At 41.2% G+C, this 13,719-nt stretch overlaps 1 protein-coding gene across 6 annotated transcripts; it reads right to left on the reverse strand.

Moving 5' to 3' along the window:
• Window positions 1-745: 745 nt before the first annotated feature.
• Window positions 746-10,367, reverse strand: ANKRD22 (ankyrin repeat domain 22). Of its 6 annotated transcripts, none has more exons than XM_083845014.1 (7): window positions 10,095-10,367; window positions 9,067-9,172; window positions 5,046-5,237; window positions 3,892-3,999; window positions 3,489-3,566; window positions 2,317-2,415; window positions 746-1,632 (listed from the first exon to the last, which is right to left on the reverse strand). In XM_083845014.1, exons 2-7 carry the CDS (start codon window positions 9,085-9,087, stop codon window positions 1,555-1,557), a joined length of 576 nt encoding a protein of 191 aa, XP_083701140.1. In that variant the 5' UTR covers window positions 9,088-9,172; window positions 10,095-10,367; the 3' UTR covers window positions 746-1,554. The 6 variants fall into 6 exon arrangements, with proteins under 6 accessions (XP_083701140.1, XP_083701137.1, XP_083701141.1 ...); XM_083845011.1 differs by having other exon boundaries at window positions 9,067-9,412; window positions 10,095-10,366; XM_083845015.1 differs by having other exon boundaries at window positions 10,248-10,266.
• Window positions 10,368-13,719: the final 3,352 nt, after the last annotated feature.

The raw sequence follows: 13,719 nt of genomic DNA on the forward strand, positions 1-13,719 counted from the left end.
TGATCACTCTTTGTTCACAAAATTTCTTCGGTACAGGAAAACAGTCAACAGTTTTCCCTTCCAGCCCGAAGAGATAGCAGCTAAATTCATACTAAATCCATGCTATCCAAACAAGTGCCTCACATCTACTGACCCACAAGTTGATCTGGTAGATACTGTCCCCAGGCTATACCCAAAATGGTATAGCCATTATATTCATATTGTATATAGCTATAGGCTCAGACAGGGTAGTTTATTTCCCAGGTGTTTCTGTGTGGGTCTTTGAGCCCATATTGCTCAAACAAGACCCTCTGCAGCTGGAGTCAGTATCCAATAGAACAAGTACACTAAAAAATACATCTGCTTTCTGCAACACAGAAAACACATGCTAACTTGCCCATACACCTAGTCTAGAGACCATTAGCAGTGTTGATCATGGCACCTATCTCCCAAACTTATGATAGCTTACAGAAAATGGTCAAAACTGCCAATAAAAACAAAGATCCATTAGACCAAGGAAGCAAGATACAGCAGTGTTTGAAAGGAGAGATTCCCCTTTACTAGTGCGTTATTAAATCGCAAAGTGCCAGGCAACATTAACAAATTGCTTACGACTGCTGGTTTTCTACTGCCTTCATGTATGCAGGAGAAGAAACATTAATTTATTATTATTGTTTTGGTATGTGCATCCTCTGCTGTATGCACCACTTTTAAAAGCATACTGCCCTGTCTAGTCCCCTGGGAATGACACATCTGGCTCCCATCATCAGCATTTCACTTATTGATTTATTTTTCTATTAGTAAACTGTTTATATTGGAAAGGTAGTCAGTCTAGACACTTGCTTCTCTTCTGAGACTAACATATTTTCATTGTTATTTACTAATGCATTAAAGCAACCTGGGAACTGGCTATGGTTGTGGACTTCAACAACTTAATCTCTTCTTGCTGTTTCTTATCTGAGAAAAGAGAAGATAAACCTTCCCTCACAGCAACATAGTGAGAATTAAGGTGTGTGAAACTTGTAGCAGAGATGGAAGGAAGTAGAATAGAGAGATCTGTTTGACAAGTCATTTCCATTGTTGGAAGAGAAATACTAAGAGGTAGGGTGCCAGACCTTGCATAAGCTGCTGTGGTATACTGTTCAGTTGTCAAGCATATCCCCTAAAGAACCAGTAACACACACTAATGGATATTTTATTACTCCATCAGCTGCCAATCATCATGTGCAATGTTTAGGTTTACAGAAGTCTTACCATTGACTTGCTTGTCTGTGCAAGTCAGGCAGTAAAACTGGGGGAGCAGAAGGGAAGGGCAATATTTTGACCACTATTGTAATCATTCACAGCTTAGTAGAAGCAAATGAACGCCTTCCAACCCACACAGCCTTGGGGGTACTGACAAGTCTCATAAAAAACAGTCAAAGTCTGCAGCAAAGAACAGGTCGTTTTGGACCGAAACTCTATCAAGTACCAGACCACAGTCCTCTGCAGGACTCCTGCAGTTGTCAGAGGTGGATTGCCAGATGGGGTAATTTTCTGCATGTTCAAGAGTCCTTGATAGCATCCCATCCAGCACTAGGAAGTTTTCCTTAGCATGCTTTCAATGTTGCTGAACTGTAATCTTCTTGCAATATCTAAAGGAGTCTCCCCATCCTGAAAGAGACAGATGAAATACATTGTAATATGATAAATACAAACATAGCAGGTCTAATACTACTCTTGCTAAAGTCAAGGACAGAGTCTTTGCCCCCGCTTAGGTAGTGATAGCCAATCCACTGTTTCTTGGGGCTAATGTCCAAAGACACTGCAGAGCTGATTTCAAGATCTATATGGACAAAAGTTCGCTCGTCTCAGCTGAGCAGTACAGGTACTCCCAGGTCAGTATCTCTTGGGACAACATTTGAGCTTCTTTGAGAGCATCAGCAGCTTGACTTAGCCCCTTTCAGAAGAATGGTGCTCAACAAAGCACCTAGGAGGGCTCTTAACACTTCCCTGCAGCCTGCATCTTAGGAACAAATGTAGCACAGCTATGAGTTAAGCAGAGGTATTCTAAAGACAGCTACGAGATCTGCCAATCCAGTGAACATCTAGGCAGTTTTGAATAGAAGAAATCTGACAGTGAAGAATGTGGACTTCAAAGTTGCTCTTGCCAATGAAGGCAAAGGGGCAAATATTGTATTATACCCCCACAGCAAACAAGTCTGATGCCAAGAAGCTGTGCACCTTTTGTTGTCATTTTTTGGTTTGGTTTTTTTAACTGCTGTACGCCAACCGAGGCCTACAACGTAATTATTCACCCTCTTGATAAGGAAATAGTTATTAACTCCACTGTCTTACCTGATTCTTTACAGAAGCATCTGCATTAGCTTCAAGCAGCAGAGGAATGACTGCCTGGTTTTTCATTTCACAAGCATAGTGAAGGGCTGTGCTACCGGACTGAAGGGAAACAGTAGCAGAAGAATTTTAGTTTTATCACTTCTTTAGCAGATCTTTGTTAAGTGCTACTATCAATTTCACTCTATGCCTTATCATTTTTCCCCTAACAACTAGATGCATAAAAAACATCTCATTTCCCAATGCACAACACAGTAAAATACGTTCTCATAAGAGCAACAGGAAAAAAAAAATCATTCCTCTCCCCTGATGTAGCTGCTAAAACAAGTCTGATACCTTTTATCAGGAAGCCAATAGTTCTTTACTTATTTCAAAGGATTCCATAATCTTTAGCTCAACAACTATGCCTTAAGTTTGAGCAAACAGTATTGCTTAAGTGTTTTATAATTTGTTTGCTGGTGAAATTGTGGTTTCTCCTTTTCTACCTTAGAGGAGAGGAGCTCTTTGCCACACCCAAGTAGACTAGTCAACACAGACATTACACATGGTAGATCAATGCACTCTGAAGACCAAGAAAAGACACAGGGTCTAGCACTGGGGCATGACCTTTGCCCATAAATCTACTCCAGTCCAAGAACTCATAAATAGTGAAACTCAGACCCTTATATTACTGGAATCTTTATAGAATCCGGTATTTAATACATCAGTATTTCAACCCAGCTGGCCTGGATACTCTTCTAAGAGACTTTGGTCAGAAATGGACTGACAAAGTTAAAAAACACAGAAAATCATTCCCTCCAGGGGTACATATCACAGCAGTCAAGAAGCTAAAAGTCAATTATAATAGCCTAAAGTAAAAGTGCACATCTAACAACATCACGTTGGTTTTTAGATGCTGTGTTTGTAACAACTGTCATTCTGGCTCTAAAGCTAAGAAAATAATAAGCTTGATCAGAAAGCTGCGCTGAACTGTCAGCGGAGAATTAGTTGTGTACATTACAAAACTCCTGCCAAAGTGTCAATGTGAGACATTGAATCTTCCTCTTACATCAAAATCAGTTCAGTCCCTGGTCCTACTCTGAAAGCAGTATTTTATACCCTGAAGAATCTGAAGTTTGCTTTTAGTAACATTGTATGCATATGAGCCATATTTACATTTGTATAAACCCACTTACAAAGTCTGTAGCATTAACATCAGCTCCAGCCCTAAGCAACATCTTGATCAGGTTTTCATTCTGCTTAGTTTTTGAGATCTGTTTGGTGCAAGGAAAAGAATAACACAGTGAGACAGTTCATCTGCATACACTATTAAGTAGCTGTTGGCTAGATACTGTTTTTCCTAATAAATAAATAAATAAACAAAGTCTGGCTTCTGCAAATGCCAAACATGCAGTGATACAATTCTGCCCCTTCAACAACTACGCTTGTAGCAAAAACACTGCTTCTTCCATTGCTCTCCATCAGTCCTTGCTTCAAAAAGAGCATTCTGGAAGCATTCCTGGCCTAAAATATCGCAATAAGAAAGGTTATAAGGGGAAATGTAAAGACAGAGGCTTTTCTGCTTTCCTCCAGACTCACCATGAGAAGATATCCAATAAGCAAAACTGGCATGAGGATTATGATGAGCACATAGTCAAGGAAGGTAAACCGTTTTCTCACAGCATAATGCAGACAAGTGCGGTCCTTCTAAATACAAAATAACTCTGATTAGTATCAGATCCACTGATCTGATTATATTTGTTTAATACTGACAATACTAGATCCTTTTATATTTCACAATCTTTCCCTCCCCCAGGTTATCTACTATAAATAGTTCTCTGATTTTCAAGCAGAAACTGGCACATGCATTTTGCTTCCTTCAAGTGGTAGCACATTTAACTCATAAAGACACATGAAAACTGGGCTCCACGTGAAAGAAGGATGTGGGATCCAAAGGATTCCAAAAATACGTCTGCAAACTTGACTGCAGAGGGCAAGACAGAAGAGTGTAAATCTCTACCCCTACCTAGCAGGTTAAATCATCAGGAAGAGTCCCCACAGCTCATTTTTACAGAGGTTTGGTTACTGAATTATTACTATACGGACTTATAAGAGCTTATGTCACATAGAGATACAGAGGAAGTAGCAAGACCCCCAGCAGACTCTCAGTGAGAATAGAGTTTCAAAATCTTTGAATATTGCATGTACCAAAGCTAGTAAAGGGCAGAGCTGTTGACCTGGGTGTTAAAGAACACTCATGTTAAACACCCTACAGTTCCTCAAACTGGAGTCTGACACACTAGGTTATGGTGTTACATCATGGCCCAAAATGGACATGCTGTAAGAAAAATGGACAGGCTGTCCTTCAGACCTTCCTTTTTACTAGGGTGAATAAAAAGACAGAGGAACAGAAGGAACAGAAATAAGATGGAGTGCAGGACAAATGAAAATTGCTGCAGGCAGAATATATTGGGGACTGGGATGCCATGCAGTATTACCTAAACTGGGAACACGATCACAGAACGAATTTTAGGTTTGCAATGTTTATTGTATCCTGTGTACATTGGCAAGTCAGGAAAATAAGTGAGGAGATAAAAAGAAACATAAAGGTTTATTGAATTACAATTTGGGGGTTAGACATGCCTCAGCTGGAAACAAAAGTAAGGTTTGGAAGAACTGCCAATGTTCCCACACATGTACTCCAAGAGTCTTAAAGAGCAGTCAGTGCAAAGGGTGAGTCTGTGGCCACTTACCTTGTTTCTGAGGTTGACATCAGCATTTCGTTTTAGAAGATAGCTAACTATTCTGTTGTTTCCCTGTTTGCATGCACAAATTAAAGGGGTATCTCCACCGAAGCTGTCCTGGATATTCACGTAATTGCTGTTTTTATCCAAAAGGAGCTGAACTTCATTGAAATCATTATTATATGCTGCCTGGCAAATGGGCTGAAAAGAAAAGATAATATTCATCAACCAACATGATTCACAAGACATTTGTACTGTCCATACTGGCTTTCTACTTGCACATCATACAAAACTGCCAAGCACTTCTGACAGAGGTTGTAATTCTAGGCGACTTCCAGAAGATGGTGGTAAGAGATGACACACAGCAACTGAAGCTGAGAATAACAGGAGTGCTATGAGTTTCTTGTAGCCTAACACAGCCCAACAGTGGGAAGTCTGGCAGACTGGTAACATTTGAAGTTCTCCATTCAAAAAGAAAAGAGTTTTCTTTCTTTTCTTTCTTCCTCTGTACTGAGGTTCTTCATCATTTTCCAAGACAGGGCATTTCTAAATATCACCAGCAGTTTTTCCTTCTCATCTTCCCTTTATCACAGTCTAAATATGCTACAAGATCTAGCCCTGAACACTGAGCCACTTCCCCACCCTCTCCAGTTCTTAGCTTAATTTTTCTCACATTAAAAACATTCACCTTATTTATATTTTCAGACAGGTCTTTTCTTTAAATATTACCTGCAGTTTTTCTTTCTTATCCTTTATCATTTTATTTATTATTTATCATTTATTAATGATTATTAATTTATTAATAATCTTCTTAATTATTTCTTATCCTTTATCACAGTCTAAACAAAGAGCACTGAGGCAACTACAGAGTCCTGACAATGTTACGTACAGACAATAGATTCCACGTGAAACCCTAGAAAACACATTTCATTTCATGTCTACAGAAAAGCAAGGAGACTATAAGTCAGGAAGCCCTCACCCAGATTTCCACAGTGTTAGAAGCCTGTCTCAGTAGTGGTGCAGCTAAACAACCAGCTTCTGATTCATGTTATGGTTACTCTATTACTGTTAGCCATCCATCATGCACAAGAGGGAAAGAAACTTACAAGATACATACTCAGAGCAACTGGGAGGCAGTATCAGAAGAATCCAAGATTCACAACTCGGACTGAGACTGACTCAGCTGTGGAGAAGTGCAGGACTATGACAGCAGAAGTCTCAAATAGCTGTTGCCCTTGCCCAGAAGGGTATAACAGCCAGGAGAAGCCTCACAGTTTCCCTTGTTATAGATGCACTGCCAACTGGAGGACAGATATAAGTCTATGGCCTCTCCTTAGGCACATGAGATACTAAGGCCAGTGCTCCCAGAGAGAAAGAGAGGGAAAAAAAAAAAAAAAGAACTGAGGAAAATATCCGTGAGAACTGAGCTCACAGTTTCTGGAGAGGTTTGCAGTCCACAGCTCTCACCTACACCACATTGTCAGCTCCCAGTGACCTGAGCACCCCAGAGAGCTCAGCAGAGGCCTAGCCCTGCTCCTCGGTGTAGCAGAGGAGACGGGGCTTTACACCCAGTACAAACAAGAGCTCCAGGTCTGAAAGGCAGGGAGCAGGACCAAGACTTTGAGCTTAGGTAAAGACGAAGCGAGCACCTCTTTGAATGGTCTTGCAGCAAAGCCCCTCGCCTCTGCTCTCACCCTCCTGCAGCACCACCTACACTGACACAAGCTGCACACCAGAACCCAGCAGCGCGATGCTGCACAAAACATACGATAGAAGGGATGGAGAAGACAGAATCCTGACACCAAACTCATCCCACCCTCACCAGTGGTGCCCTTTCCCTGCTGCAGAATCGGGGCTAACCAGGAACTACCTCAGACCCTCCATGGACAGAGCACACGGCTCTGCCTGACTGAAGAAAGCAAAGGGCAGGCGCTGGGAACCGTGCTGTGTGGGAGATGAAAAAGGGGGACCTGGCAGCTCTTCAAAACCTGGCTGTATGGATACAAGGCTGAGAGCAAGCTCACTTGGCTTGGGAGCAGCCACCAAGGGGCACTCAAGGACATCGACATCTCCAGAGAGCCTTCCCGTGCTCTGCTGGAAGAACCAGCCCCAGACACAATGCTGTGCAAGAGCCTACCTGTGTGGTTATTATGAAATCTGGTGTTGAGGATTATACGTGGCAATGACTGATGGTCACCCAAGTCAGGTGTTCAAAGAAAAGCTGAATATGGACTTTTAAGCAAAAGCTCTATAGCTAGATCAGAATATCTCGTTACACAAACACATTTTACGAGCCCTTTAGAAGAGGATTTCATTGTTCAGTATCTGAGGCTACAGGAAAGGTGAGAAGTAGTCATAGGACAGACAAGGATGTCTAAAATCACTCAGTACAAGATCACCAGATAAGGGGTGAAAGTAAAAATGTCAGATAGAAGGACAACGCCTCTATGGAATTGTTTATTTGTAGAATCAATTATGGGCCATATGTCTGAAATCAGGACCTGGTAATTTGCTCAGATTCAGATGAGTTGCTACATCTGAATTTCCTGGCTTGTTTTTGGAGCTTCTTGTATTTTCCTCTGCTTAGATTTGCTGAGGTAGTAGTAAGCCACCAGATATTCAGCAAATTCTACCAAACATGAGATAGAAGTGTGAGGCAAAGCACTAAGGACAAAGCATTCAGCCATTAGAGAAGAAGCTAAAGGTAAAGCTGGTCTTGCAACTGGGACAACAATTTCAGGTGATAATTGCCTTCTCCTTCAAGAACTGCAAGGGATTGCCAAAGTTACATCAGACACCAGCTGTTCAGACAAAAATGGAGTCACTTCACAACATCCAGATATTCTGAATCAATCCACAGTCTTCCTGTGTGCTAAAATTCATGCAAAGGCATGCTACAAACTAAACAGGAAAGTCTAAATCATATTCAGGATGTTGAGGAATATACTATCATCCCTTCCATACTTCGCAGCAAATAAAACTTGGACTTTCTTATTTGCACTTCTGTAGATTTTTATCAGGTGTAAATGAACCCTATTTTACCAAGAAAATTACCTTTCACTCAAAAAAAAATATTACAGGAAGGATACCAAACCATATGAAATTATTAATTAATAAGCATGGAAGATAGAGACAGCATTTGAACATTCTCTAAACACCACTTTAATTCAGCTAGAGGACTGGTTTCTTGTACAATACTATCTCAGAGTAGTAGAACTGGAAAGAGGAAACAAATACTTTCAGAATAAGACTCAATCTACTCAGCCTATCAACATATGAATGCACAGATTCAAGCTTTCTATAATACTGAAAGAGGAGATGATGTTTAATTTCACTGAATAGCCTTTTAAAAATAAAAGGGTAGCTTTCAGCATCAAAATGTAACCTTTTAAAGGAACAGCCATGTGATGTTATCTCCAGAAAAAGAAACAGCAGTACAACTCACCGTATTCACAACCAAAAAGAACTGAAACCTTTGTTTCCAAGTGTACAAATGGAAAGGTTATAAAACAACTAGGAAGTCTAGGTAGCACCTATGCTGAAATTCAGAGTTGTGCTAAATGGACGATAGTCTGACGATAAACCCATAAAGATAAGAGCTAGTTTTATTTATTTATTTTTTTAATCACATTCCTAAAGCAGTCCTGGGGCAGGGGGTTTCCTTAGGTACTACCTTTATTATTTGTATTCAGCATAAGCCGAGGAGTCTGCTTGCAGTCCTTAATTACACAGTGCTCAGAAACTCTCTGATATTAACATAGAACAGCAAAAAAATGTTGAACAAACACATACTTTCTCTGTGAAGTCACAACAGTTACACTGGTTACTGCACTTTCTTTGCTCCTACAAACAGTACTTCTGCAATTTGTAATAGCCAAAGCACAGCATTTCCAAAGGAAAAGAACTTCCATGGTTTCAAGCCTGTGTATGTGAGGACGTAAAAGGAAAAAAAAAAAAAACAACAACATAGAACTACCGTATATCCACAGCTTCAATAGCTTCAGTTACTGTGCAGAAAATAGTCACGTACCTCTGAATAGAGTATTCCCATGCCTATTCTTCACTGCTCGAGTTCTTTCTTGTTCACCAGCCCAACAAGTTAACCTCACTTGAAATGCTCTTGAGCTCGTTTGAATCTGGTTAATATTTAATTTAAAACATAGCTATCTTGCTTTCTTAAGCTACATTTCCTTTAAGTGCTTTCTACGTGGTAGCATGAAACAATTGTCCTCAGAAACCCAACCCAGTGAGGTAAACGTGAGAACAGCAGCTTACGGGAGACTGACAGAACAAGTTACAACAGAGAGAAGCATTTTCCTTTGTTATTTCTGCAATAACAGCCTCTGGTTGCCTAAAAAGGAAGGCAGCAAAACAGACTGGGGGGGTGGGGAAAGAAAAAGAGAAGAAAATTTCACTAGTGAAGAAAGGGAGGGGGAAAAAAGAAAAGGTAAGAGAACTAAACTTGGAAACAAGTAACTGAGAACAGTAGCTAGTTTGCCAGTCAATCGACTTCCCACTTACATGTGTCTCAAACCCTCTGCAAGAACACGTCAGACATCTACCAGGAAATATCCCACACCTTTGATGAGAGTTCCAGGTGTAATTAACTTCAGTCTCTTATTAAACACACCAGCCCATTTCATCACCATCTGCTCACTCATTTCTTCCTAGCCCAGCCCAAACAATGAACATGACTCATGTTTAGGCTGCTAATTTTACACATTAAATGCAGTACAGCTTCCTTGGGAAGAGACTTATTCTCAATGCCTCCCTTCTGCCTGAGCATTCATGGTTCTAAGGATAAGATGATGAACATTTCTGTATTATGCTCAGCCTGAGTAGGATATGTATATTTTAAGTGTTTAAGACACTCCAAAATCTCTTTTCCCTTTATACTTGGAACCCACTACATGTCCTCTATTTCCAAGTTCTAAAACAGATTTGTGCAACTGCCCATCTTAAATCCAAGCCATCTGCCTTACATTTGAGAACTTTTATTACTGCACAATTTTCATATTTATTCTCCAGTTTGGTGGGCAGACGTATAAAACTACTTACACTTGCTCTATCCTTCCCTGGTTAAAGCTGGATATCTCCACTGACTAGTGGCAGTTTGCTGGCACCAATTCTAACCATTTCAATGGCTGCTTACTGGAAGAAAATTAGGTTGGATTGGAACAGAAACACACAGTACACCTAACTGCGACAAACCTCACTAATATCCTCCCAATGAATTGATCAGAGGAGTAACACCTCAGAAGTAAAAGGTATTCCTTGTCAGTATTTTGTCATGTCCAGATCCTAAGGAATGGGCATTCTCCAACATCAGCTGGCAAGGTTGTTGGAATTTATAGACTACATCTCATTTAAAGAAGGCTTAAATCACTCAGCTGTTTCATATTGGGAACAACCTTAGTAAATTACTTAATTCTCTCCTAACACCAATATACAAACTTATGGTAGTAAGGTGGTTTTGGCTGAAATAAAATTCACTTTCTTCATAGTAGTTTTACGGTGCTGAGATTTGGATTTGTGATGAAAATGGTGTTGACAACACACCGATGTTTGAGCTACTGCTGGGCAGTGCTTACACAGCCATACAGCCTTTTCTGTTTGTCATGCTGCCCTACCAGCAAGCGGTCTGGGGATGCACAAGAAGCTCGGAGGGGATACAGCCAGGACAACTGACCCCAAGTGACCAAAGGGATATTCCATGCCATACAACATCACATCCAGCAATAACAGATAGGAAAAAGAAGGAGGAGTGTTGGGGGACTTTTGGAGTTACTGCTTTTGGCTTCCCAAGTAAACATTACATGTGATGGAGCTCTGCTTTACTGGAAATGGTTAAATAACATCTGCCTGCCAGTGGGAAGCAGTGAATGAACTTCTTTTGAATGAACTTTCTTTTTTTTTTTTTTTTTTTAAATGATCTTCTGAACTCTTACTCTTCTGATTCTCTCCCCAGTCCCACCACGGAGAATGAGCAAGTGGCGGTGTGGGGCTTTGCTGTCTACCAAAGATAACCCACAACAAAAGGAAAAGATTTTTTTAAGAAAAAACTAACAAACCATTCTTCAAATAACACAGAGATAGCTTCAGGCATCACCTTTCCCCAGACAGTGTAAATTACCATTTAATCCAGTGTCACATCTCTGGCCCTCTTGTAAATTATTGAAGTGCTATTGCGGTCAGAGTTTTAGCTGGAAAAGAGATAAGCAGCCCAACCAAGATGAGATATGAGTTATGGAAATTCATGTAGTCACAGGTTCAGTTCTGCTAGATATACATCCTTGGTGTTCTTTAATGTGATTATAAATGAAGATTTGAATCCTGACTGTTTTAATCTTTTTGTTGTTGTTGTTGAATAAGTTGTTTTTCTGCAAAAGATGCCAAGACTGAGTGGATGGGTGAACTGGGAGCTATTTAGTCTGTGTACTTCCAGAAAGAATTTACAATACTTGAAAAGTTTTCTGTGAGCCAGAATTGAACTAGGAATTTATCAGAAGGGCTTTCACCTAAGAAAAGATAAGGGAAACTTTTTTTTCAGGAAATATCGATAACGCTTCAGAACAGCACCTTCAAAATAGGCGAAAAAGATTGCTTGTCTCATAATTCCCAAGCACTATAGATGACGTTGCTCTAAGTGGCATGATTTACACTACTCTCAGGAAAGAAATACGTTCCCTCCTGCCGTTGTGTGTGCAGAACGGCTTTAAGAAACTTGTACTCCTCGGGAACACAATTCTCTAACAGCCAGTGACTGGAGAAGAAAAATATCCACCCTTTACACCTCCCCTCACAAGACTGTTACCCACCCAGCCTGCAGCCCTGTAGCACTGCAGGGGGGCCGTACTCCTCTGCGTCAGGCCAGGATTAACTCAACAGTCCCACCAGCACCAGGAGTGGTACCTCCAGACTGGGATGCTGAGCAGCCAGAACAGCCACACACACAGCGGAAGGAAGGAAAGGAGATGGCCTCACCATGCCCAGGCTGACAGGGTGAGCTCAGTATCTGTCCCCTGACACGCTGCTTAACTGCGACCCCCAGGGAGCCTCAGACTGTCTATGTGGTCTATCCTCCCCTCTTGCTGAAGACCACATTTGTTTTCTGAGACGGAACAAAAATAGTTTAAAAGTGGGAGCTATTGAATCTTGTGATGCTTGCACATGTGTGTCTACAGCTAAGATGTGATGGGTTTCTTTGGCGTGACTCAGGGTGTCTGCTGACTTCCTAGCCCTCCCCTTATGTCCCAATGCTCATATGGTTGCTACTGGGGTACCTCTGTTACAGTCCATCCTGTGGCTAAGCCAGTGGCTCCAGCAGCTCAGCTGCCCACTTGAACGTGCCCAGTGCACAACTGATCTGTTCTATCTCCTTTCCAGTTTCCAAATGCATGCCTTGAACCCCCAAAGACTGTTGGAAATTACCATAAGCAAATGGGGAGAAAGCAAACAGAGAAAGTGAAAAAGCAAAAATGTTATCTGGACGTACAGTAAATGAAGAGCCTTAGGCTCCATCGTAAGCCCTTTCTGCTCTCTTCTTGTACCAAACACCTGTCTCCGCACTTATTTCATATCTCTTTTGGTCATATTAAGAAACATGGTTATTGCCTCTCACATGTTCTCACACCTCCTTACTTGAGGAAAAGGATGACTTTTGGTTTGGAATTTATTTACTGCACACTTGGCTTTAAACATGTGCGGGACCTAAAAGTGGTGCGACTGATATGAGGACTGAGATGATCAGTTCCAGAAAATCCATTTCTTCAGACTTTGTCTAGTTTTAAGAAAGTTCTGTCCCAAGGCTGAAACTGTTGATTGACTATACCTGCAGAGTACAGTCCATTTGAAAATGTCCCCAACACCAGCAGGTGCTACAAAACAGGACACAGATATGTGCACACTTCACAACTGCATTCTGAGGACAGAATGCAGGAGCCAGGGCTGCTGAATTTCTATCTTCCCCTTTTGCATCACTCTTAGGATTCATCACTCATAAAGGCTGATCCTGGCCTGCCTGAGCTACTGACCTCCATAACCAGTTCTTTGGCAGAATTGCACAATGTGGAACACAACGGCCCCTAAAAATGAGTGGAGCTTTACATCTGCACAAACCTGCAGATGCACAAATATTTGCAGCATCAGTGTTATCCCATATGGTATCTCTTCATCTAAATTAGCCAAGTAGGATATTGACTGGGCGATGCCTCAGCAGAGCGATGCATGTGATAAACAACTAGTTTCTTTCCCATACATGCCTACTCAAACAACAGGTAATTATCTGGCAAATGTTGGAAGAAAATTTATGAGAACCATGAGAGTACTTGGGAAGAGGAATAGGGTTCAAAGATGAAGGGAAGAACACATACAAACCATTTCCTTAAATGAACTCTACCTTTGTATTTTATAGTATTTGCTTGATCTTTCTAGGGAATCTGCTTTGGCAGGGGGGTTGGACCCGATGATCTCTCAAGGTCCCTTCCAACCCCTACAATTCTGTGATTCTCAGAATGAATGCCTGAAAAAACTAAGAATCCTCCCTAACAGCCACCGTGCTTTTGCCAGACTTTGTACAAAAGTATTCTTCGGTCTGGTGGCTTAACATGAAGAACATCAACATGGTATGTACCGCTCTTACCAGCTCTGTCAAGAATTTAAGCTGCTGCTCCCAAAACCTACC

The sequence above is a fragment of the Anser anser genome, assembly GCF_964211835.1.
Source record: "Anser anser genome assembly, chromosome: 7".
NCBI lineage: Eukaryota > Metazoa > Chordata > Aves > Anseriformes > Anatidae > Anser > Anser anser.